Below are 27722 nucleotides of genomic sequence, written 5' to 3'. Positions count from 1 at the left end.
TATTGTAATTTGAGGCTGGTGAAAACAGTACGACTGTAGTTTACTCTAGCACATCTGTAAAGAAGCTGTAACTCAGTCCACAAGGTAGGGTCTAGGGTGAGCTGTCAACACTACAACTTGGCTGACGAGTTGGCACACTTCTCCCGAATGAATCAGCAGTCTATTTCTATTAATGGTCTTTGATTAAAGTCAATTGGATATTACAAATTATAGGTTGTAAGTGCAAACTTACATTTAATTTTAGTCCACTTACATTTAATCCACTAATGAAAATTGCCATTCGCACCACATTGGGTGCCATTATAAAATGTATATATAGCCTATTTATATATAAACACACACACATCAAAGATGCACTCACGTAACTTTGGACTTTAGTACCTATATATAAATACAAAAATAACACCAACTAAATAAAATAACGAACAAATTGATTTCTTTTTTTAACAATTGACAAGAATGTATTAATGCTTTATAACAGTTTATATAGGGGAAAAAGAAAAACTGTTTAGTACAACTGTGGCTCACATTAGGCTAATTTAAGGACTAAAAACCATAATTGTGCTAAAAATCATGTGTGACTAACGGAGATCTACATGACATTAACAATTATAATAATAATATAATAGTTACCTACCAAATCATCTAATGTGATCTGAGTATCAATCGTAAATGTTAGTCTTAAGTTTGTTTTTCATTAAAAAAAATATAAAAAAAGGTATCAGTTTACATTAACGTGACCATGGAAAGGTATGTTCATTTTTTTTCCTGATAACTACAATTTTTCCTGAAAACAATATTGAAGAAAAAACTCGTCGGCAACAAAAATCAAAGGAGCTACGATTTTTTTTAATCCTCTGAAAACTCTGTTTTTGACAGTTTCCTATAACTCCGCGTCTGCTCAAACTCAGTATAGCCAGATTTTAAAAACCAATTATCATACCAACAACGAGAAATTATCGTACTTTCATATAAAATAATCGTACCAAACACATTCAATGAAAAAGTATTTTATGTTTGTATAATAAATTATGTTATAATTAACTTTTGGTTTGTTACTTGTATAAATTTGTCAAAAATCTTTCATGTACCATAATAACTACCCATGGTGTATCTTACCGGTGCATAAAATCAATAAAATTATCGTACCTCTGGCAACACTATCCATTAAGGTAAGTGATAAGTTACTGAAATACGTTAATCCTGTCAACGATGCCTACCCGCTTCGCAGTGCTGCGCACTGCTTGCTCTATTAGAAAAAAAATTAACTCGAACTTGCAAACGTCGAATCCCAGATCACGTGATGCCTCTGCTCCTTAACGCAATAATGTCCGAAAAGCATCAATATAATACAATAATATACTTTCCCCCCAGTTCATATGCACCTGTGATAATAATACTTGGCTATAAATGCCCAACCCATGAAAAAAAGTCCATTTTCCATGGTCACGCTAATGTAAATAAATACCAAAAAAAACACAAGTAATGTGAAGCTGGCTAAAGTAGCCTAAATATTTACTGAAATATAGGCTAATAATGACTGTCTTGTTACTTACCTCTTGTTACCATACATTATGATGAGGGCATTCACTAATACAGTGAGTAAAGGGTGTAGGATGTGTCTTCCTGAAGCTATTAGAACTATTATAAATCCAAAGATTGTGGCAACCCATTTTCTCGATTCTTTATTTTTAATTTGTCTCAGAAAATGGCCAAAACCTATACATGAAAATAATAACGATAAGTAAATAATATCATCCCATTCCATTGCCTTCTAGGTTATATGTGGAAAAACCACAAACAGCAAAATGTTTGAATGATTACAAAATAACACAACTCACGGTGACAATTAGTCCATACAAACAAATTACCAGTCCAATATTTAAATGCTTCTCATTGTGGAGCCTAATTTATTTTAATTCAACCACTTACTAAAACTCTGCACTCATCTTCAATGATTATTAATTACCAGTCAACTAGTTACAACGCAGTGGTTGGCTTTGTTGGTTTGGTACTAAACAAACAAACTTGATAAGAACAAAACAGAAGTTCACCAATGTTATTATCCACCAACCACTGTCCAGTTCACCACCCCACCAACACCACTACATAACAGCTGACGAATTACGTATTTAGTTTTGATTGTAATATTGTAGTACATGATTGTACACTCAAAGGCAGTCTTGTTTAACTCACATAGGATGACCGAAGACATGATTCATATCTTCTTCGATTGTGTGCCTTATATGGGTATCTCTCCGAAATGAGCGCTAATCATGGTACTCGTTTCTTATTTTCTAACACTAGCAGTTAGCAAATTAGAATAGTGATATTTACATTAATTGTACAGATTTGTTTATGTATACAACATTTAAATGTCATTTCATAGAATTACTTTACTTTTATGAAAACTATTTTCATAACGTTTGCTACAGTATGTAAAATGAGTAAACTTAAAATGGACGGTAGTTAAATAATTTTCACAAAAGAAATAAAACAAAATGCAGTATGTCGTATTAATAAAAGACTTTAATATGCAATTCAACGTAGAGGTGTAAGCGCGTTTTTATAACTCATCTGAAAATACATAAAAGAAATGCTTCTTTCATGTTAAAAAGAAACTCCAAGAGAACTTTTCATTATTAGTATTTTTATGTGTGGTGTTTTAAATAAACTTAAAATAGATTATAGGCTACGATAATCTAGATTTTTGGTATGGCTAATAAGGTTCATAGTATACAAAGGCTGCTAGAAAACAATTAATTTAAAAAATAAGTATCATAACTACTTTTTCCGCATTTATCTTTAAGCTAATGTAATTAAATTAATTTTTTTTTTTTTTTTTTTTTTTTTTTTTTTTTTTTTTTTTTTTTATTATTTGTGGAGTTGCCTGAAGATGAAACCTTTGGTTTTGAAAGGCCTCGCCCAAAAAGTAAACAATTTGGAAAAAGTTGTGTTTTTATTAACATATAGTAATATTTAATTAAAACTAGGTTATGTCCCACTTATTTCGTCCCTGCTTAGTTGGTAGCTATTTTGTTTTGCACTTGTAACCAAACGATGATTTCAATTAATAGCTGGAATTAATATTTCTTGTGAATGCATAGGCCTATTACAGTAGAAATCAAAATACTTTTATGTGTTTCTAGATTTTTGTAACACGTTTTAGAGTAACCTAAATATTTTGTCACGTGAGAAACTTTATTTGAGTTACACATAGCCGCCCATTTATGACCGTGCCAATTGTGTTTTAAATAAATATGTAACCTTTCGTTATACACAGGTTGAGATATGTTATTCAGCTAATGGAAAGTTTGTTGTAATATATCCTCACAAACTTCAAATACCAAGTATGTCGCACAACTTTTATTTTCGCTTTGAATACGGCCATAGATAAAGGTATTTAAGGAATGACCTGTGCTCTTTGCATAAAGTTAGGTATATTACCAAGAAGTTTTAACCCTGCTTTAATTGTATTTTATATTATTACATGGGAATTACTCTAGCACATCTGTAAATAAGCTGTAACTATCTATGACTTACGCGATATAAGTAGGTTCATATTATGTTATCATAAATAGTCACTAGTACCAAGGTTAAAATTAACTTTTACGAGCGCTCAAGTTATCTGAGGTTGAGTCTGAAGAATATGTCAAGGTATGTTTTTCTTTCCTTGCCAGAAGTGCGGGATGGCTACTAAAGCCCGCACTGATGACCAGAAATATTTCCGATCGGTACTTTCCCGACCTCAGATGACATGCCAGATCGTTGTAAACTTTGAGAGTTAGCGTTTGTGGCTAATGTTGCCAGCTATGACAGCATATATTGGAGCTATATAATCTAAACTGACTCAGCATTGTCTGCTTACGATTATCTGCTACTCGACCGTACACCAATGAAGACACAAAAATAATCAAAATGTATCGTATGTTATAGTTAATAGTATATGATAATAATTCATCTATATAATTATCAAGTATCGAACAGAAAGTTTTCTTTAGAAAGAAAATTAATTATGAGACATGCTAGTTTTGGTAAAGGTCGATATGAGTAAAAGTATCAAACTATTTTTTTTCTCAAATCAAATTCACCCTTGCGTCATACACTTAAAGTCAATCGTTACTCTTTTTTATAAAAAAAAAACACGAGTTAATTTCTCTACTACGTTTAAAATGTTACGAAAAATATTAATTTTATATATTTTGGAAATAAAAACATGTAACTCCTTCTGAAAGAACGATATCTAAAATTTGAAGTGTTTAAATTGTAAAAATCGTATTCATATAGAATTTGTGTTGATTCTTAAAATGACACCGTGCGCCTTCGAATTTTCAGTCTGCTACCTGCCGCGCTGCTTGTAGATGCACGCGCAGGAGCGCACTCATCTTTCCCAACGGGAGTCCCCTTATCCGGCCTTACCCCTCCAGCCCCTCAATTAGTTCCATCGCTCTGCACTTGATGTCTCCGTTCTCGGTTCTATAACAACCAAACAAACAGTTTTACAAGGCTAATAAATTTCACTGAGTCTTGCTTATGGCTGAGCACAAATGTTAATTGTATTGTGAATGAAGATATACGAATATTTATAATGTTATACTAATACATTTCAAATAATTAAACCATTCAAAACATCGTTAGATTTAAAAATTACAGTGGATTGAATGAATTTCAACTCTTGACAAAAGGGGCATTTTACGAAAGCTGGGCTACGTGCTTTAAAAATTTATCAATTTTACACTTTCATCCGTTTTTTATTAACGTCAAAGAATAATAAAAATTATTGTTTTCTATGATAATAATTATAATAGAAAAAAACGCTACCCTAATTGGAATCAATCTGGTTATAATAAATAGTCTAACAATCTAATTAATAAATTATCTATAAATGTAGAGGCTGGAAAATTGTTTAAAACTCTATAAATTGATCAATCGACGAGACTATGAATTTGACGCAGAATGTAGGATTATCTTATAATTCGGCACAAACTAAAACTGTTGAGGATAAGGTTAAGGGGTTTTACGAGGTGTTTGCAAAAGATACAACCAGACGAGGAATGGACGCGTGTTTTATTTTAAAATAACTAATTTTCTTAAAGAACTGTATCAACAAATATGTCGTTTTCTAACATTTTGATCATAAAAAGTATGATTTCTTCCAGTCATAATTAAATCAAAAGTTTAACTCATATTCATACTGCACATACTTTTATTTTCAGCCAGTTTTATTTGAGCCTGTTTACGCAATCGCTTATTGTTTTAAAATTTAAAGGTCTATAATTCCTGTAAAGTGGTCGAATACATGTTTTATTAGATCACTTCTCTAAGAGCCTATCCTCGAGGTCTGTCGTCATTAATTTTTGTCTGCCTGTCTTTTCAAACGCTATCAAAACAATCTGACATAGACAAGAAAGTTTTCATAAACTTTCAAGGACCATTGAGTATAATGATGGTACATGTCCAATCATGGAATTTGAGTAAGCTTCGTTGAAGCCTATCACTGACACAATTTCTTGTTTGTCTACCGTGTGGATAAAACATTTATTTTCTGTATTACTCTCTGCCTGTCAGGCATATCAAGAATTGAATGTGATATTGGCTTCAATTTTGACTGCAACCTCAGGAGGCGTTTTATGCGACACGTGTTTTGTCGTACTCCTAACTCGTTTGTATATAGAAAAGACACAGTTCGAAGATGGTTTCATATGTGATTCTATAGATCACAATTATCCAAAGTTGCGCAAATATGGCAACTTGGATAATGCAGTATTATGAGTATTATTTTAACTTTACTTAAAGTTTAAGTTTTTTATTTTATGAAAATGATGAAATTATTAACACAATTTAAATTTTACACAAAACGCCATCTGCTCATTCTCAATTTGGAATACGAATAAAAATATGTCTTACACGGTACGTAATAAAATATTAATTGTCCCTGTCCACTGGAATAGTTTTATTATTGAAATGCTATCGTGTTGTCCTATACACTATCGTGTTAATACGACCCTACAAAGGACTTTTAGTTCAATAGCTAAATCGATATTATACTTCTTTAAAGGATGTGCAAGTGTTACAGACCCATATATAAATAAATCTTAAACGAAATTGGATAGATATAACGTATTTAAACTCTTGTCCCCCCTCATTGGAATTAACCACCAAACTTTATCTGAACAAAAAAATAATTAACACGGAGTAAGGAAGTCATATGAATTATTTATCAATAAGAACATTCAAATTCAGTAAGAACAGACTTCCCAGCTTACTTGATCTCCGAACGTCACATCCACTTGTTTAAAAATACCCAAAATTTTACTGTACATTAATAAAACATTTTTATAATGTACATTGAAGTAGTTATATCTATAAGGCAAATTATATTCCTATCTAATACTTTCATAATGTATAATGGAAACCAGGACACCCCGTGCTATAATTATTTGGATTTTATCTTTACTACATAAAAAATAGCGACACCCTACGGATATTATATCTCCATTACGAGAGCTACCTACTTAAAATATATACATATGGTTTAGGAATAAATATTCCTGCCGGTTTAATCTCAAAAAGGTACAGTAGATGTCACTGAAGGGGATCTACCACCTCTAAACGTCAAAGCAAATATGCATTATAGTTTAGACGGTTAATTTGTACAATACTGATGATATGATGACTATGAAGGTTGGCATGTAACTCGCAACACCTCTAAATATTTAAAAGCTCTATCATTTTGTAACATTATTATCAAAAATCTTAAAAAAATACATTTGTTTGTAAAAAAGTAAAATTGAGTTAGTTTGATACAACCGACCAGAGTATATGTTTGTCAATATATTTACTTATAACGATTGTTATGTTTAAACACGTTTCAATGTAAAAACACAAAGAAGACTTTTAGAATTGTCAGGCCATTCAAAACGTTTGTTACGTGTTTTATTCTGTCGTAAAATTTTTCGGATAACGGCGGTACAAACCTATGAATAATACACAATAGCAGTATGGAAATAATAGTAAACACGTGATTAGCAATTCAAACTGAAGTTATACAATGTTTGGGCAAGTACTTTGGCCAGTCTCGCCCAATAGAGAGTTTCAGGATGGCGCATTCACAACTGTACAGCATTTCGGTGTGGGATATTTTACAACATACATTAGAATTGAGGCAATATTTTTAAGTAATTTAAAGCCACTGTTATTCTTATTCTTTTTCATAAAAATTCTAGATAACAGCACATGTAAAATATACCTTTCTTCCAACTTAACCAGAAGGAAACTTGTACCTCTTAAAGTAGTTTCAAAAATTGTATTATGGCTGTTGTAATAATTATTAATATATTGGATTAGTCTGGAAAAATAATTTATAGTTATAACTACAAATATTAAAATAAGCATATCAATTGTTTGTTTAAAGTTGATTATTGACTATGGTCGATGGAAGATTCGAAAGGCTAACAGGATTTCGATGCTTTTAACTAGCCATTTGTCTAGACAGTAATTTAAACTTAATGATTTACAGAATTCATGTTCATACGGTTGCATTATATCGTGATTTTGTACAATGTGGATTGTAACCATTTTGGAGCTTTCTATTGGTTGAGACTTAAGAACTATTCCGAGTAATGTATTGTAACTTATCCGTATGTATTGTCTTAGTACACATTTTAGTTTGAATTGGCTAGAGATTATGACATTTTACCTCTATTTCCGCAATATTACTGAATATTTTTCAACACTGCACCCTTTTAATTCAATTATTTATAAAAACAGACACAGTTACAGTTTTTTGAATACATATTATTATTATGTTATATTTATAAACTTGTATTACACTTACACTTTTTGACGACTTTTGCACTTTAAATTTGACATCCATTCACAATTTTTGGAAAGAATGGTTATATATTAGTTTTATTTATGTCTATTTTTAAGTTCTAAAAACAAATTTTACCAACATTTTGCTATCTCACACTGTTTTGCCAAACTATACTGACGCAAGCATTAAATGTTAATGGCGAAATAAACACGTTGGTCTTGAATGTCTACGTCTGCTTCAAGTCTAGGAAATTTACAAGAAGTTATTTATGTTTAGTTACATACAACTGAAAATATAAACACAGATACACTGCACAGTGGATTGGGTGTAGTATTGTTCAGAACTGGCGAGTCTAATCAAAAGTCGTTGATATACTAAAATTTAACAATAATGTAATGTATAACACTTTTAAATGTTAAATAGTCTAAGTAAGGTCTAAGAAAAATAATAATTTTATGTAGTATCAAAATTATTAGATTCAACAACAAAAAAGAAGGGTAGACTTTAAAAAGCGGCCTACACTCGTTATTCGGTTCTTTCTATCGAATGGTTCGATATTTTATCGTAAGGAATAATTCGATAATACAATTTATTTAACTTAGCATATGATTTCAACTTACTACTTATAGTAATATTAATGTAAACAATAAACAGCAAGAAGTAACTAATATTTAGATACTTAAAAATGGCAATGAATATGAGGATAATATGTGAGATATTTCTCACAAGTGACTTCAACATGTGAGGTTTTTGGCTCCTGGTAACCCATGGGGAGAATTCTTTCCTCCATTTCACAAAAGCGGTTTGTCATTCATTGATATCAAACTAGACAAGTCATAAATACTGTAAGGTTTCTTTGATATCTAAGTCTAGGCCATAGTTGGCTTTTTTTTTTTGTGATGTTAGTGTTAAATTTATGTTTTGAAAAGTGTAATGGACGAGATTCTTCTTATTACGGTAATTTATTATAAATCTTATTGTGTACGATTTGTACATATCGAAGTTGAATATTGTATGAAATTGTTCGATAAAACAACCTAAAACCGAGTGTAAGCCGCTTACTAAAGTCTCCCAAGAAAGAAGAAAAAAGATTTTATCGGTTGGCTCCCATACGAACACCTGATTTAGGCCTCACGTGTTTCAAATTAGTATTAGATTAGATGGTGTTTGAGGTTATAAATGCGTAAACCGTGTAATTTTTCGAATAAGTGTATTTTTTGTCAGATTAACTATGGAACACACATTTAAAGAAATAGGATCTCTCCTCAAAGATGGACCAATAAATGGCAAAGAGAGTTTGTTTTTAGAAATTTTTGATATAATTTTGAGCTGCACAAGCCAGGAGGAAGCCAAAGAACATTTCTCCAGTGAGTTTTTATCATCTATCCTTAAGTTTTCTGACTGGAATTTGGAATACAAAAGTATAATTTACAAGATCTTCATTAATATCTTCTCAGAAGAGGATTTGAATGACCATCTTTCTGAAAGCAAGGTGATTATTGATCTGTTTGATTTATCTCTAAGTGACATTACCAATAAAAACAGTATACATGCTGATTCCGCATCGATGCTGCTTTCCAACATCACTCGATGCCATAATAGCTGTAAACGGATTTCAGATTGTGAATGCCCACTATCCCAAATATTACATAAACTAGTTGCAGCATTTACAATAGTAGGTTACAATATATCGTGCTCATTGGATCAACTAGCAATGGTGCTATGCAACCTCAGCCAGTTAACAGATGTTAGAAAAATCATGACTCAATCTGACCATTGCATGTTACAGAAACTTGTTCCTTTCATGAATCATGAAAGCAATGTTCGACGTAGAGGGATTATTGGTGTAGTACACAATTGTGCCTTTGATTCGAGTGTCCACGACTGGCTGCTAAGTATAGACGTTGATATCTTACCAAGACTTCTTCTTCCATTGGCAGGCCCTGAGCAATTTGATGATGAAGACAATGACAAATTGCCAATTGAACTGCAGTACCTTCCTGACACTAAAACTCGTGAACCTGATCCAGAAATTCGGAAACAAATTTTAGAAACATTGAATCAACTTTGTGCAACAAGATCTGGCCGGCAGTTTTTAAGGGATCACAACTCTTACATTATTCTGCGAGAACTGCACAAATGGGAAGAAGACACCTCTGCTCTATTGGCTTGTGAAAATGTTGTAGATATTCTTATCCGAACTGAGGATGAAATTGGAATCGATCTTCTAAAATCTGTTGAAATACCTTCGGAGTTGCAAGAAAAGTTTAAAAATCTTAGTTCTGATTAAATTTGATTTTAAAAATCTAAATTAATATTTTGTACATAATGATAATATAAGTTATTTTATTATTGTATAGTAGGCTAATACATAGTCTACTTGTAACTATACAAGTAAAGCAAACCTTTTAAAGTAAAAAAAGTACTTTTCGCTTAATTTTCCTATATCCAGATAGTCTAAACATGTGTGGATGTATCCTGTTATGTTTCAAATGTATTAAGACCCACAACAATTGATTATAGTTTTGTTACAATCTCCAGTGTCATCATGCCTTTTGAATTCTCAAATTCTATTCAAGGGTAGATCACAAATGATGTGCATTATTGATGGAAATTGATTTTAGTTATAGAACGGGGTCTGTGTCCAACCGCCTCAGGTAGAATGCGGTCATCCCCGGTCACAGTGGTGGTGGTAAAAATTGGCAATTACTTCTCAAATTGAAGACAGTTGTGCATTTCAAATAAGAAGACTTAGGGTAATAGGCTACTGTACCTCAATAGCACAGAACTTTGAATTATATAAAAATCAACCATAGGCATCAAAGAACATATTTTGACCATTCTATTAAAAACTAACAGAATATCATTGTTCCGTTAGCAAAAATATATAGTGGCCGTTGGGAAGAACAAAATGTATAGATTAACTTATTAAGAAATATCCAGCAAATAAAATTTCTTGTTTAGACAAAAACTGATAAATATGCTTGTTTTCCATATAGTGTTTAATTTCAATAAAAGAGAAATTATTTAAGATAGAAATATTTTTTAATTTAAAAAATAGGAACATTTTTAGTTATTCATCCCTACTGGTGCACAGGGTTTATATAAATAAAATTTAAATACTTTTCGTAATAAGATTTTATAAATAACTAACATCTTTACTGCACCACAAGACGAACTTAAATAACTAATGTCTTTTATTTCCTCTATAGTTTCTTGTGATACATCAATTAAAAAAAAAGAATCGTTAATTTTTGTATATTATTTTGAAAAATTGATTACCATGTATTTTTTCACATATATCAGTAATCAGTTACTTGTTCAGTCAAGACCCTTGCCATAAACAGCTTTATATTTTAATAGTGAGCAGTGCATTTTTATATTTCAATTCTACTGATAAAGAATAATATCTCACAATTACAAATAACATAGTAAAATAAATCAATCAAACCTGACTTGCTTTTTTCTAACAATTACTAGTTTTTCATTTCATGACAAGTCATTTTATTAATTTTCTGACAGGATGAAAAACTATAATACTGAGATTCAATAGTTAAATTCAAGTTTGTTAAAATTCCAATAACTTGATGAGCACAAATAAATTATTTTATTGTTTTTCTAAGACTTTTTTTTCTCAAACAATCTATTACTGACTAAAATAAGAATTGAATTATTTAATATTTGTGTTACAACAAAAAAATTAAGACAATTTAAATACAGTATTAAGCAATATAATGATTCTGAGAGCTTTTCATTTAGCCAGTTAAAGGTTTTATAAGAACTTGGATCACCTTGAACATTACCATCCACACAAACTGCAATCAACGGTACCTAAGTTTTCTTCTCATCTTTTAGTCTCACTCTTAATGTCTTCACCCAGGAACCCTCTCTATAGAATATGTAAATTTTTTAGTCACTTAATGTTTTTATAGTGATTACGTTGAGTGAATGATATTTTTTTATATCTAATAAAAACTGTACTATTGTCTTAAAATAATAGACAAGTAAAATGAAAGTGACCAAACAATAAGAACGCTGCCTTTGTCTTGTAACTAAATAGTTCAAAATGACCACTGCTTCGATCAGTGAATTATGTTGAATCTGTTAAGTATGTTAACTTTTGATATCTTATGTATTTATTTACTAGTAACAGATTTACACTTTTGCGAGATGCACTAAGTATAAGTACTTAATACAAGAAACACTGACATTTCTGACAACCAGGCCATTTTAATTCAACCATTTGTTTACATAAGATCTCTGTAATTTCAAACTGTTAGAATTACATTTTTTGTGTTGTTAATTTTATTTATATAATAAACTTCATATAAGACTTACCTGTAATTTCATTAGCCTATTACATTTCTAATTAGCTTTACCTTACTATCTGTTAGGGAATAACATAGATTCATTTAGAATAGGGTAATAAAATATTGTCTCTTTGTATCAATGCTTTTATCTTACAACACTAAAAATTTGTTGTATTCTTGGCAGATCTCAATAGAATTTTGAGTTTGCCTTGCTCTTCTATTTTTGAGCGGGTATTAGTTATTTTAATAATTATCACACACAGCCAGGTGTACTCATTAAAGTTTCCTATTGCAAAGCTGCAACAGGCTATTAAACGTTATTAAGACATAGCTACTAGACAGTTTAAATGGTTTTTAATATTTGTATACAAGTATATACTGTAGTACCTCAATACCAATGGAAACATTCTTGTTATCAAAGGACTCTTCCAGTTGCCGTTATCAAAGGTTTTTGTTATCAAGGCTATGTAGACTCAGTCGCGCTATTGATTTTACACAGATTTATCTAAAAGCAATAATAGCAAGTGCATCATGTCAGTGGCTTAACATGGACTTGGCTTGGGAAGGGGGATGAATGATACCACACCAGGAGAATATGGAATAAATCTTCATACATCTATATATATAGATTCAACAGGCCTAATTCAAAGTTTAGGGGGTTTCTATCCCCCTCATAGTAAGCCATGTGATTTTTTTATAGCAAGTGCATTTTTGATCCAACCTTGGAAATGTTTTTTTTTTAATACATTTAAAATACTGCAGTGTACAGTACATTTATTACTTTAATAACAACAAACTTATTACTTAAAACACATTATAACTGACAACAGTTTAATTGCTCAGTACTACAATATTTTAGTTACAAATTAATACTGTATCAATGTTTTTGCTTCAGCTACTGTATTTACTATATGAGCCCATTTTTATTTACTTTATAACATGAAAAAATACATATGTTAATGAAGTGTATTGACTTGTTTTTTTCTCTAATTTATATGAGTGATCCTTGACACTTTCAGCTCATTACAATTCTTTCTTTCACTCATAGAACCTATTTAATATTTCCTCACAAAAGCACCTCGGAACTTGCACTTCATACCCATTGAGGAAAGGTTCTATGTTCAATATTAAATTAATAATCCAAATTGATGTAATCTTCATGACATTTCCTACTTTCTTCATTCATTACAAACCTATAATGTAATGTTTATTTTATCTATATCTTAGATGTTTCTAAAATTAATGGAAATGGGATTACCATACAAATTGATCAATACTAAAGATTAAAATGTAATTGTGTTAATGTTTGTATTATTTATATTATATTAGGTGTCATGTTATTTGTTGTATTTAATGATTTATTGAGTACAGCCTCATTTTGCCTTCAATTATGACAAAGAAATAATAGAAAGAGATAAATTCTAGAATGTAGAAAGATCAACTCAGTACCAAAGAATTAAAAGTACCAATTTTTAGTTTATTTTCGTGCTTTTTCAACATACTGCACCTGTGATATATAGATGTAAGTTATAAACTAAATGTACAATCATTCTTACAATCAGGTCCTGCAAAGAGTATTTAATGTTGGACAGTATTTCAGCTAGTGGGCCATTCTATGTCAAATCAACACAATTTATATGAAAATTGTACCTTATTATTTTAGATTTTGATAAAATCTGGTACAGTAAACTTTCATTTATCTGGCATGGTCAGGAATTGAGGTGTGACCAAATTCTATAAGAACTGTTTTTTAAACAGTCTATTTACAGTGTGTAGTCTACGTATCACAACAATTGGGTGTAACACAATCAATGTTTAGAGCATGTTCACCCTAGCCCTATACCTTACTGTCACTGCCATCCTCTAGACACTGCTTGCATATCTCAGAAGGCAGTAGTGATATGTCAGTAGTTTAGAGTTGTCCCTCCATCACAAACCTGTGAAATTGACCTACCATTACTAGATTCAATATTGATAAGAAAGTGCAACTGGTTACACAGGCTGACAGCCGGTGGCCATGGTCAGCCAAGTGACTTGAGTCCATTGATAACACCTGATGGCCAAATATGACACCTTACCACTTCTCCACACCCGCCTAAAACGCTGTGTCTACCATGAACAGAAAAAAAAACACTGTTGCTTATTAAATGATTGATGTTTTGCGTTGTTCAGTAAAATGTTACTTTTCCGAAACGCGTATCGGATTACCAAGCGTGCATATCTATAGGTCGCCGGATTAATGGAATTTTACTGTATACTCATAGTAAATGCTGAGACTGAAAAATACCAAATTTTTTATCTCCAACTGTTTTTTATATAAAACAATGTGACTTTTCCAAAAACTCACCAAAAAGAAATGAACATCATTTTTGGAATTCTGTATTTCATGTACTTTGGTGAGATTTTTCAAACTTTACACAGCCGTGTTTTGGAAAGGTTATGAGAAAAAAAATTTAAAATTTGGTATTTTTCTTAGTCTAAACACACACTATGAGTACACGAAATTTGAAATGGTGAGGTAAATTGAATTTGATGATTTCACAAGAAATGTCCCTAGTTCATTCATTATTATATGAAAGAAAAGGGTTATTGTGTAAAGATTATTAAAATACATATTCATAGTTTATTTAAGATATTTTATAATAGTAACAATTTCTATTTACAAACATTACAACTGACATCGATAAACTTATATCACACAAAAACAGATATACATAATAATTCAAGAGTAGAACCAAAGTATCATGTAGCACAATAACATAATAAATTTGTGCATGGAATCAGTTTGCTTACTATAAAGTTACCTGGGCTTAAGTAAGGAACCTATAATGTAAATATATGATCACAGTAGAGTCCGGATTGTCTGAAATATACATAAAAAGTTTATAAAAATGCATAAAAACCATATGGTTTTGTTGGATGGATTATATCCTTTCTCTGTTTGAAGTTAAATATAAAACTTCAACATATTTTAGTGTTTACAGTTTTTAAGATGTAATCATGATTTTATTGAAGAATTAAACCTTAACTATGCTACAATGTGGCATGAAAATGTACTCTAAAGGTTACACTTAAGATTAAAAATACTGTAATCAACACATTGTTCTTGAACATTCATTGGCTCACTCACACCTTGTCTGTCTGAATTCTACATTAAAATACCACAATTCTACAATAACTATCTGAAATAGTTTTAACAGTTGATTTCAGCTGATAAAAATTACAGAATTAAAAGTAGCCTAATTATTGAAGTCTGAAATGAAACTAGTTGTTAAGAAAAGTGATGTTATTAAATCATTAATTTTATTGGAGTCACTTTAATTTTTAGCATATAAAATAACATCATATGCACAATGTCTATGACTATTATCAGAACTTCATAACAAGCTTTTGAACTGTGAAATATAGCTCGACGTCTGGTAAGACATCTATTCATAATCATGAATAGGTTTTCAAGATTTTTATTAAACCAGTTTAAGTTAGTTTAATTTTATGGCTGAGTATAAAAACAACTACTTCCGTTAATTAAAAAATATCCTTTCAAAGGACTAAAACAATGTGAAATCAGTCATCACATAAGTATTTCAGATCTAATAAAATTATGAACTAAAACTAATGGCAACCACTAAAATATGACAAATTTACCAAATACATGTTCTTAATAAATAAATTCAACGATTACCTTTTCACTGACTAAACTACATTTTAATATATTAGGCAAATTCAGTCTGAATCCGAATCAATCTTTAGCCTTTTCCTCTTTACTGAATGTTCCTTATTAACTACAACTACTGACTTGTTTGTATTTATAATGTCTGATTTAGTTTCACAATTCTCTTCTTCGGATTCTGAAGTAATCTGACCATTTGTTGCTCCATTCTCTGGAATTTCTAGAGAATTTGGAAAATCTATTGCAGTATTTGATCCTTCATCAGAATCTGACTCAACACTAATTCTTTTCCTCTTCACTATGGTGTTGTGTTGGGGACTTGGTAAAGATATTTCAGACTTTGTTGATGCTAATGTAAAATTCTTTTCATTTTCAGAATCAGATTCAATACTTGATCTTTTCCTTTCATTAACAATGCCATCTTGAGTGATACTGCTTCTTTGACTTGAAATGGCAACTGAAGTTTTGGTTGAATTCAACGTTGAATTTTCATCCTCAGAATCTGAATTAGACCTGTTCTTTACAAAACTTTCACTTCTACTTTTTGTGCTTTGTTGACTCGAAGTTACAACTGAAGTTTTAGTTGAATTTCCATCCTCAGAATCTGAATTGTGTGTAGTCACCTTGATAGAATTTGCACTTTGACTTTTTATACTTTGTTGGTTTGAAATGGCAACTGAAGTTTTGGTTGAATTCAACGTTGAATTTCCATCCTCAGAATCTGAACCTGAATCAGACCTGTTCTTTACAAAACTTTCACTTCTACTTTTTGTGCTTTGTTGACTCAAAGTTACAACTGATGTTTTGGTAGAATTCGATGTAGAATGTCCATCATCAGAATCTGACTGTATGGTGCGCTTTTTTTTCTTACCAGAACTTTTGTTTAGACTCTTTTTGCCATGTTCACTTGGAGAGACAACCAAACTTTTAATAGAATTTTCATCATCAGAATCTGAATCAATACTAAGCCTTTTTCTCTTGACAGCCTTTTGATGACTCTTGGTGCTTTTTTCATTTGGAGATGACAAACGAGATTTTGATGAATTTACTGTGTTTCTGTCTTCATCTGAATCAGATTCAATAGCCTTTTTTCTTCTTAAACTTTTGCTATCAATCCTAGATTCACTTGTATTAGATGAAGCTGTGGAGTTCCTGATTGAATTCAGTGTCCTGCTGTAAGTTTCTGAATCTGAACTGTCGCTAACTCTTGAAGAAGATATGTTATTTTCTCTATGAATATCACTTTTTTGGGTACTTGTCACAATCATTTCATCATTTTCTGAGTCAGAGTTTATAATTAATTTATTCCTCCGATTGTTACTATTCCCCTTACTTGACACTTGACAGTTTTTTCTAGGCACATTAATACTTGTGTTCCCATCAGTATTCTCTTTGTCTGATATCAAGTCTTCATTTCTGCCCTCACTACTTTTAACAGACTCATCTTCTGAATGACTACCCTCAACACTCTGTCTTCTTCCACTCTGCAAGTGTTTATCAGAACGTGACTGACTGTAAACATGTTTTCGATCTGATTTTTCATCATCTGAATCTGATGAAGAATCATTGAAAGAATTTCTGCTGATTTCATTGCCATCCTCTCTGAAACAATGAAGAAATCAACTGTAATTTAAAACAAATATTTATTATGGTCAAGACATACTTGATAAAAAAACAAAATTACTGTAAATAAATTTGTTTAAAGCAATTAACCCTTTTACTGCCGACGTGCGCAATTGCGCACGTTGCGATTTGTTCGAAAACTGCCGACGTGCTTCTTTGCGCACGCTGCCGTTTCTGCGAAAATCGCCGACGTGCGCTATAAAAGCCGTCTCGTATTTGTTTTATACTGGTTTTCAATGTTGTCCAAATGCATCGAAATTCAGCTGTGTTATTCATTACTATATGGACAACACACAGAAAACAGGTTTTATAATCTATGGAAGCCATTTTTGTTACTGAACGTCTTTGGTTATAACTCGAGTTTGGTTTGATGAGGTTATGGTCGATCTCGTTAGTCGTGAGTTCCACTTGTGTTGTTTTGTGTTTTACACTTTATTTGACATTTATATTTGTAAATCTACATATTTTTACGATTAATAAAATGAGTAAGAGAAGAAGATCACCTGCAAAAAAGGTGTTCATCCCACATGTTTTGGGGAACACAAGTGCTAATCAGCAGGCCTATGAACCTAAAAATGTATATATATTTGTAAATATTGATCAAAGTGCCTTTTAACTTTAATTTTCTATTATATATTATATTTTCATATCAATGGACAGTGATTTATGTAATAAAGTGATTTATGTATTATAAAGTGATATAGTGTTATCAATAAGTGTTATCTTGAAATTCGAGGATATTGCACAAATTTCAAAAATTCATCACAGCTTCAGTATTTTTCAAGGTGTGTTCCTAAAACTTTTTGGGAATGTTTATATATAATTACTATACAATAAAAAATTATAATTATGGTGGTGGTTTAATATTTAAATATAGTTGTTAAAGTGCAAACTCAAAAAATAATTTTTATTTATTTAAAATTTTTGTTTCATGACATAATATATATATTTTTTAATGACAGAAAATGTTTAAATTATTTTTTGTGGCAAATTACAACTTATAAGGAAAAAACAAGATAAAGTTTATCAATTTATGATAAAAAATAATGAATCCATGATTTTTTTTTTAAATCATTACATTTTAGTCAATTTCAGCCCGGCATTTTTAGCAAGTCAGTAAAATTAAAGTCTGGCATTTTTCAACAAACTAAAAAAAAAGTGTCCGGCAGTAAAAGGGTTAATTGGTAACAATGTTTGAAATATTTCTTAATGTGTCAGTCAATCATCAAGTAATTCCTCATCATATATATTCTATATCACTCTGCAATAATTAATTCTATAAATTCCAATATTATGAACAAGTTAGTTATTTCAAATTTGTACAGCACATAATATGAAACTTACGACCATCCAAAACAGATGATTTGGAAATAATCATATTCTTGGAACATATTTGTCTTTATACAAAATAGACAACACTGTTAATGTTTTAGATACAATAAAAACACACACTAACAAACAGCTGAGACCAAATTCTACTAATATTGTCAACATGCAGGAAGAGCACATATATTTTAATTATATAACTTTGAACTAAAATTTACTTCATGATTATAAACAATTTCCTTAAATAAAAACACCATCAGTGTGAAAAATTTAGTAATCAAATAATTTTTTTTTAGTTTCAATTTGATCTATAGTTCTATAGGTTCTATGACTTGAAACTCATAACATAGCACACTTGCTAATCTGAGCCAAGATATTTCAAGATCATTGAAATGCTTGGTTTTTTAATGTTTATGAAAATAGATTTATTTTTTTTTAATGTATAGTAATTTTGATCAAATATACAAACACACAGATTTTTAAAGAACCTACACATATCTCTGTGGTAAGCCTGGTTATGTAAGCAAGTAGACAGCATATATTCTCTTCTTACATATCAATGTAATATAGAGCTAGATTTTATTACCTAGAGCGCTTTTGAAAACCATGTTAAAGTAATCACTGGGCTCAAAGATAAGAACATTGTTGATACAACCCAAGAACTGTTGATTCATAAATGAATTTTAATTAGTTAGTTAATATAACATACTGATATATGTTAAGAAACTTCATCACATTTTTTAAACCTTAAAAATAACTGGTATGACACAACTACAACATAACGTCATGAAGCTGACTATTGGATGTTAATCACGACAGCAAGCAAGTGATACATAGTGTTAGTTATGAAACCAGCAATCTCACTCTGTTGCAGAATAAATCATTACTCAGTTCAATAAAAAAAAAAACTATTAGTAGGGTTGGGTAAAAATGTAGCTACATAAAAATGCATAATACAACTTTTAGTCTAAAATTGTTAGTTTATTCTGAAAGTGTTTTAAATTTGTGTTGTTGTTGTTGTTATTATAAGTAGGGTTTGACTGATTCCGATACTCAATACTCAAATATCTTGATAATTATCAGTATCAAGGTATAAACGATTCTCAATACCGTCTCTTTTCAATATAGTGTGATGCCAGTCAGCTGCGTCTATTGGTGGCATTAAACAAATCATTAATCGCTAAAACTTGTTTTTATACTACATTGTGTTAGAACTGAATTTACATAAAGACTTCAAGGGCTATATAGCCCAGGGCAGAAGATTTTCAGAAGTAGCAAATTGAGAGGAAAATATTTAAAAATTAACTGAAAGTAAAGATCAAAAGAAAGGAATAAAATGTATTAAGGCAAAACATAGTGCTAAAAAAACAGGCTCTAAAAGTAATGTTGCTAGAATTGAAATAGGCTACTGTTACTTTTCATAGTATAACAATATTAAGTTGCGCTACTGACGTAACATGATGACTCATTATGTAAAATGTAACTCATGACTCTAGGTCCCCTTTACACTGCAATCTTCGTACAGACTACATTGTGTGTCCATGATAATGACTGTAACCTGATCAATTATACTATAAAACAAATGTAGTAATTTCTTCTAATTAATGACTCAGTGTGAACTTTTGACATCTTTGGCAACTGACTACAAATTTCAGGAATAATTTCTCCCCAAAGTATGAGTGAAATTATACCAGAAGTGTTGAAAACAATAAATTTTGAAACTCCTTAAGGATAACAATAAGGTATTATGAATTTGTTTTTTGTAAAGTAATAAAACTACTTGTACAAAATAGAGTGATATAAACATTATGAATAGCCCCCAAGGCTCTGTTTTAGGCCCAATACTCTTCATCCTCTTCACTAACAACTTCCCACAATTCATTCAACAATACAGTGATACAGTCATGTATGCTGATGACACTGTACTGCTACTTGGAAGACCCAGACCAGAACATTTGGATATAGACAGCTTTGTAGCCTTAAACATGGCAATACAATACTGTCACAATAACGACCTGGTTGTTAATGAAACTAAGACACAGCAACTAATACTGGGACGACAAAAACAGGATGTGTCAGGACTACCCGACCTTGGAGTAATTTCTTCTTGTCGATACCTAGGAGTTACTCTGGACGACAAGCTATCCTGGAGACCTCATGTGGATACTCTCTGCCGTAGATTAAGCACAAGACTCTACGTAATACGAAGAGTTAAGAACACCAGTGACATTGATACTGCAAAAATAGCTTACCACGCATTGTTTGAGTCTCAATTGCTATGGGATTGCAGTGTGGGAAGGAACCACAATGGGAAATTTACAGCGAGTACTTGTGCAACAAAAACAAGCAGTTAGAAGCCTTAAAGGTTTGGAACCAAGAGCATCCTGCAGAGAAGCCTTCCGGGAACTCAAAATTATGACAGTAATCAACCTCTATATCCTAGAAGTAGTCTCCTACGCTCACATCAAAATGCCAACAACAGTGAGAAGCGGAGTACAAATTCACCAGTACAATACAAGACATGCTACTAACTACTGCCTTCCAGTACACACCCACGCCTCAACGGAAAAGAAATCAAGCTACATCGGTGCGAAGATCTGGAATTCACTACCAGAAGCCCTCAAGAGGATAGACCGACAGCGGTTTAGAAAAGATCTGTGAGCCTGGCTGCAAGACAACCCATTCTACTCCGTCACTGAGTTCTTTGAATGGAGACCACAGAACAACCCTTAGTGTACAACTTTTTGATTCTTGTTGTCTTCGTGTACGAAATGTATTATTATGTAAACTGACGCAACTACTGATCTTGAAGATCATGTAAATAAAGTTTTGTCTTTGACTTTCGTTACTTTTCAATCTTTAACACAAGTTGGAGTGAAGAGTATATCATATTTAATTTTCATTCTTGCCATTTCTTTGTTGTTGTTTACATATTGGTTAGTTTGTTTATGTTTCTTTCTGTTGCAAGTATGTAATATTAGTTGAAATTATTATTAAGTCAAGTAGTATAAACATGTTTTGAAAAGTATTTCTCTTTCACAGGAGTGATGTGAAACAAATGATTAGTGTTTTATTTAAAAAAATAACCCAAGTTTCGTAATCTATTTCGGTCTAAGTTGAGAGTGTCAATTTTATATTTTAGCAAATTTTATATGTTGAATTTTACCAAAATTATAATTTGAAATGGATATGAACTATTTAGAACAATCTAGTGATGTAACAGAGTTGTTAGAAAGTGAACCAGTAGACCATGACAGTGGTGGTGAATCTGATTAGGCCTAGTGTAAGATCTCAGTGCCCCAACCGAAACTAGGTTTATAATTGTACATTTTTATAACAATTAAGAATATGTGTTCACAATACAAAATGTGTTTAGTGGATATATAAAATGGTATTTTTTCAAATAGAAAGAACATTTTAACATTGCTCCTAACTCTGAAGATATAAAGTTTGACATGTAAAAAATTTATGTTTGTCTGGATTCATAAATATGATGAGTTTATATGCTACATAATTTTGTACTTGTTATTGATAAATTATATGTTATTGCCAATCTTGATGTGATATATTATATAATATTGTTTCTTGTAAGGAATAAATATTACTATTGTATTATAGTATGTTGCCAGGGTAATGTCAATTTTCATAAAAACATGCTCTGTTGCAAGTTTTATCAATATAAAAAAATGTATTCAATAAGTCCATCAAACTATATATTTTCTGAAACTAGAGAAGTGTATAAATAATTTTTATGTTTTGGAATTTTGATTGTAATACAAATATACCACTTTTTTACGTTGGTCCTACCCCCTCTAAAACAAAAAAATATATAAATAGTTTCAAATAAAAAATAGAATTTTACTTATAAAAGTAAGCATAGTAAGAAATGTTTTTAACAAAAAAAATATATAAAATCATGAATAATCAAATAACATTTAGTATTTTTTATCAAATATCTTTGCAAAACCTGGAAAAGTGGCCTACCAATAGAGGTAATTTAGTTGCCAGTTCATGGATTAAGTTTGAAATTATTGGTTAGCTGCTCTTACTGGCCAGATTTGCTTTAACAGTAACAAAACAAGACCGTTTAGCATAATATATTCTTGTTACAAATGACACAGGAATGGGTATCGAATACAGAATTGAGACCAAAACAATTTTGGTGTTGGAATCAGAATATAATTTTTTTTATCGACCCTTCACTATTTATAAGTAAACCTTTACATATGTAAGTGTCAAAAATATGACTGCAACCAGCATTTCTGTATTATATAGTAATAGAGGGATTGGCAGTAAAAAGGCTAAGGATCAGGCACATACAGTTTTTATGTTAGAGTTTAAACAAAATAAATAACATATATTTATAAAGACAATTACCTCGTAATTTTTTTGGGTCTCTTTTTCGTCAACTTCTTCTTTTTTCCTGAAGGTGATTCCTGTGTGGCTCTTGGAATACCAGGAAATTTGACCTGTTCCTCTACATCTTCTGCAACAGATTTAGTCTTTTTAGCATTAATTTTAACGATACTCAACATTTAACTACTATTTTTATTAAAGCACTAGTTTTGACATTAACAGTATTAGTTTGAGAACAAATTATTTATTTTAATGATACTAGAATATTAAAAAAAATTAATATTGCATTTGAAGCACCTGTAAGGGAGCATTGTATTACACCATTAGCATTATTACCAAACATTATAAAACTTATTTTTATCAGTCTCTTCATTGTGAACTTTCGTAGCACAAGAAGAAATACTTAAAGAATTAAATTTAGAAATAAAACGTGTTTTAACTTATTCAAGTGAAATTTTACAAAAGACTACAAAAATATGCATTATAAGAAGAATTTTTTACCTTTTTGTAGTAATATCACAGTTGGAATCCTCAAATTATTCATAGTGACTCTATATAAAAAAATAATGTCAGAGAGCAGACATATAATGTATATATATATATTATATATATATATATATATGCTTTAGTTAATAAACTTGTCTGTGTTGTTTATTATGTGCAGGTAAATGCAGTGTATGGTATTATTTTGTGAATTTGACACATACTTACTTTTAGTGCCTCCAAACACATTAAATTTGGTAAGACAAGATGCCTGCTGTGATTGGATGTACCAAAGAATTTTTTATAAGATTGGGCATGTCAAGGTGCGTTGATGTGATTGGATGTTTCAAGATGCTTTGATAACTGCATTTCAAGAGGTTTATATTTCCACATAGTTTACATAAGTTTACAATATCAATAATTTAGATAACAGTGTTACAAGAACAATACAAAATATCATAAATATCAAAATATTTAATTATAAATAACATAGCAATATTCATGCTCTAAGCTACAAAAACGTAACAATTATAAAAGTACAATATTATATTACAAAATAGAGGACCCGTGCAATCATTACCGAAATAAAGGGGAAATAAACCAACCGAACAGATTATCTAAAAGCCTACGTAACAGAAGAGTTGCCTCACATACAGATGGAGGTGCTTTTTATTAGATAGCAATTTTTTCACGAGGCAGGAATATAATTAACACAATCACTTAACAATTTAAAATAACTGAGATTATATATTATATGTTGTTGTCTTGTAAGATTCATTATATGAGGTAGTCAAAAATACCCAGCATTTATCAATTACAATTAACTGAAAATATGTAAAATGATTTACCCTGTTTTCCTCCAAAGTAAATAAATTCCTCCTGCATTCATACACGTGTTTCACCTTTCATACAACTGTTCTAAATACTTCTAGAATTCATTTTTAAAAGCTTTTTCTATTAGTTTTGGTTCCAGTGTGCAAACATAACAAATTGAAATGGAATAATTGCTTATGCAAGGATGCACAAGGGTACAAAACTGTGATCTAGTGGAAAAACAAAGATATACGTGATTGTTAGCGTGTAGAAAGAACTTGAGTGCCGCTCGGGTAGTTCCCCACTGGGGTAATACAGACAGATAAACAGTTTGTGCTAACATGTTCAGCATACAAAATATTAGTCCGAAACATTGTGGCTTGAGTCGACGCTTACAACTCATTTTACTACTATTCTAAAAGACTGTTTTAGAACATGGAAGCTAATAACAAACCCCACAAGACGGAATTCACTCATTTTTATTTCAACTACATAATTTTTTAACTACATAAGCTAAGTGTAAATCTCTTTTTGTAATAAACAAACACCCACTGCACTTTTATAGGAGTTATATTAGGATCACTCTTTGACATTCAAAAAGAGTGTTCAAAATACTACAGGAAAGGTTTGACCAGAATAAACATGCTGCTAAGTGTTATTATCTAATTGGGAGTTTCATGGGCTAATAACAAATATCTGCTTATTTTAGCTTTGTCCTTTGAATTATTAACGGCTGAATTTTGTGCTACACTGTTATTCAACAGCACTCACATTGGAAATGTTAAACTTATCAACATGAGAACAATTATTGCAGCAGCTTCATTTTACTGACTCCCTGTACTGTGTAGTAATACTCCTTCAGAAATCTGACACAGAGATTAGTAATATAATGTTAGCACATGTAATTAGCCTGCGACAGGGTTGCAGCCCTCCAGTCTGTAATATAGTGTGGCTTGGTCCGTTCCTTCAAGAAAAAAATTACAACTATTTCTTGAATTAAAAATGATAAGAGGGAAGGGTCATGAAAGAGATCCAATTTAAGGATGAATTTTTTTCTTAAAACATTAATTTACTTACCAGGATTAACATTAGGCAATGTCCCCTCCAGGGCATCTTTTATCAGACCAATTCGTCTGGTTAAATCAGCTGCCTTCCAACGTCCAGGTATCCTCCAGTACGTTTCCTGGAAAATATTTCATTTTTGCTACATATTAACTCAAATTTGTGTAAGTCAGATTTGTCAGCCCAGTGCTCACTTATGTGAGCGGCAAACTCAGTAACTGGAACTGGGCTATTCTTTGATTAAGATACATTAGCTAAGACAATGTAGAGTTCATAATTAACTTAATGTGAGTGAAATTCCAGCAAAGAACAGTTTGTATAGAACGAAAATTGTTTAGAGCATCTGACATGAAACTGGATAGAGCAGCCAGCACAAAAATAGTCTGGAAATTTCTGGTAAGTCTGAATCCCCCCTCTACTCCACGCCCAACACCGCTGCCAATTTTAAGTTATGAAAAATTACTGATCCATCTCAGCATATGTTGCAATAAACAAACATCATCATCTGTCAATGTCAACAGAATATGAGAATTCATTCACCAGCTAGCTTTTGCAGACGTCAATTAAGTGGACAGTATGTCTGTGGGAGCAGCTGGCGGTCAGCAGTGACAACCACTTCAAAATGCCTCAGATAATCACAATCTTAGCCATTTTAACTGAAATAACAATAAATTATAAAAAGAGATACGTTAAATTTTCAATCTTAAAAATAGACTAGAATTTCAGTTAAATTATGACAACATACAAATTGAAATTTTCAATGAATACATCTGTAAAAAGTATGTTATAAATTGTTTTTTGGTAATTTAAAAAATACTTTAATATTTTATTAGCAGACGTGAACAGTGTGACAGCAGGAGGTCTATCGTAACAATATAAAGAGGAAAATACTAAAATAGAAATTGTGATTATTAGAAGGTTTGTTTCGTCAGTTAAATGATGCTTGTTTTGAAAACAATAGATGATTTCCCAAACATCTGCTTTATGCCTGTGACTGGTGAAGGCTCATCTACATAAGAGAATAAAGAGGTTAATAATCTCCAGGTTACTGTACTGGATTTGTGACAGTGCTTGGAATGCTGATGTCGTACCTGATCTGTTGGTTTGTCAATGGACAATATATCGAGCAGCTGGAGAAAGGTGGGATTATCCATTGCCTGTATACAAGATGCAGTGAGAGGCAATAAGGCAATGCCTTCCTCATCATCTCCATTGTCGTCCAGATCATCCAACACTTCCTGTAGCGATACCTTCAGCCATTCCAGAGCCTCCTGCATTTCTGCACACCATAACAGCAAATTACCAAGACCGAACTACATAGTTCTAAATTTATAGCCTTCTCCAGATGAGATAATTTGATTTAATGCTTACACTGGAAATCATATCCACCACAAACTTGAACATCACTGGAAAAACTACTTAAGGTACTGATTTATTTTTATAAAGCTTCACTATAATGTTCAATCACATATCAATACAATATTTTCAGCTTTTGTTAAGCTTTTCAAAACTTGTATACACCATTGAAAATGTCAATACAAAACTTACTATGAACCATTATTTCCAGAAAACATGTTATCCTTTTTGTGATGTTTTACATAAGGTTTGTACATTTTTGTAAGGATTTAAAGGTTTTATAATTTTATTCACACTACCCTATTATATAAGTGTGTGAGAAGTTTCTTAATTATTAAATTTAATAAATAAGCAAAATTTTGTAAACTAAAACACACACGCATATACAGTATATATAAAACGGATGAAACAGCCTATGATTAAGTATTAAATACATTAACACTATTCATAGAGAGCATGTGTATACGTATTCCTGAATCAAACATATCAAGAAATCTGAAATGTAACAGATCAAACATGTTGCACTTCATGTACTCGTCAGCAGAGTAAAAAGCTTTTGTCATAAGCCAAGTTGCAATCTTTAATTTAAACTTATTAATTGGTAGTTCTCTTATAGCTAATGTTGTTGGGAATTGTAAGTATTAAAGGTCCGAGTTAGTCTTATATATATATATATATATATAAATACAAGCAAGAGTCATTATTTTAAAATTACAAAAAGACTGTCTGCAGGACTCTTGATTAAAAAGATCCGCCATTAACCTGATTGCCTTTTTTTGCCACAAGAAAACTTTTTTGGAGGCACCACAGTTGCCCCATAGACGGGTACCATAACAAAGGTATGGAACAGTCCAAAGTAGGTCATTAAGGTCACTCAAGTAAACCACCAATCAGGAGGAATAATGTT

General features: G+C 31.2%; 3 protein-coding genes across 5 annotated transcripts in view; 1 reads left to right on the top strand and 2 right to left on the bottom strand.

Annotated features, from left to right (window-relative positions):
• LOC124372904 (lysophospholipid acyltransferase 7-like) overlaps positions 1 to 2192 on the bottom strand; it is a 33991-nt gene extending 31799 nt beyond the window's left edge. The window contains exons 1-2 of one of the 2 annotated variants that reach the window (XM_046831315.1): positions 1842 to 2189; positions 1557 to 1719 (exon numbers count right to left, since the gene is read on the bottom strand). In XM_046831315.1, the coding sequence (XP_046687271.1) occupies positions 1557 to 1573 (17 nt within the window). In that variant the 5' untranslated portion in view covers positions 1574 to 1719; positions 1842 to 2189. Of the gene's footprint in view, positions 1 to 1556 lie in introns of both variants that reach the window. The other variant, XM_046831314.1, reaches the window with a different exon arrangement.
• A 6489-nt stretch (positions 2193 to 8681) lies between these two features.
• LOC124372905 (protein HGH1 homolog) lies at positions 8682 to 13095 on the top strand. Its single transcript, XM_046831316.1, has one exon. The coding sequence runs from the start codon at positions 9048 to 9050 to the stop codon at positions 10104 to 10106; it is 1059 nt and encodes a 352-aa protein (XP_046687272.1). The 5' UTR covers positions 8682 to 9047; the 3' UTR covers positions 10107 to 13095.
• Positions 13096 to 14726: 1631 nt separating this feature from the next.
• LOC124372903 (protein timeless homolog) lies at positions 14727 to 26738 on the bottom strand (the record flags this gene model as incomplete). 2 transcript variants are annotated; one of them, XM_046831311.1, is given in 4 exon segments in its annotated part: positions 14727 to 17398; positions 23123 to 23231; positions 25475 to 25580; positions 26551 to 26738. In XM_046831311.1, coding segments are annotated over 4 exon segments (1952 nt in total), but the record flags the coding sequence as incomplete, so codon positions are not given.
• Between the last annotated feature and the right edge of the window lie 984 nt (positions 26739 to 27722).

Source organism: Homalodisca vitripennis, unplaced genomic scaffold (assembly GCF_021130785.1).
Source record: "Homalodisca vitripennis isolate AUS2020 unplaced genomic scaffold, UT_GWSS_2.1 ScUCBcl_4305;HRSCAF=10415, whole genome shotgun sequence".
NCBI lineage: Eukaryota > Metazoa > Arthropoda > Insecta > Hemiptera > Cicadellidae > Homalodisca > Homalodisca vitripennis.
Note: the sequence above shows the minus strand (reverse complement) of the source record. Positions and strands in the feature narration are given on the sequence as shown.

What these genes read in the sequence shown, in the direction of transcription:
- LOC124372905 (XM_046831316.1), top strand. Translation starts at nt 9,048, where the DNA reads ATGGAACACACATTTAAAGAAATAGGATCTCTCCTCAAAGATGGACCA.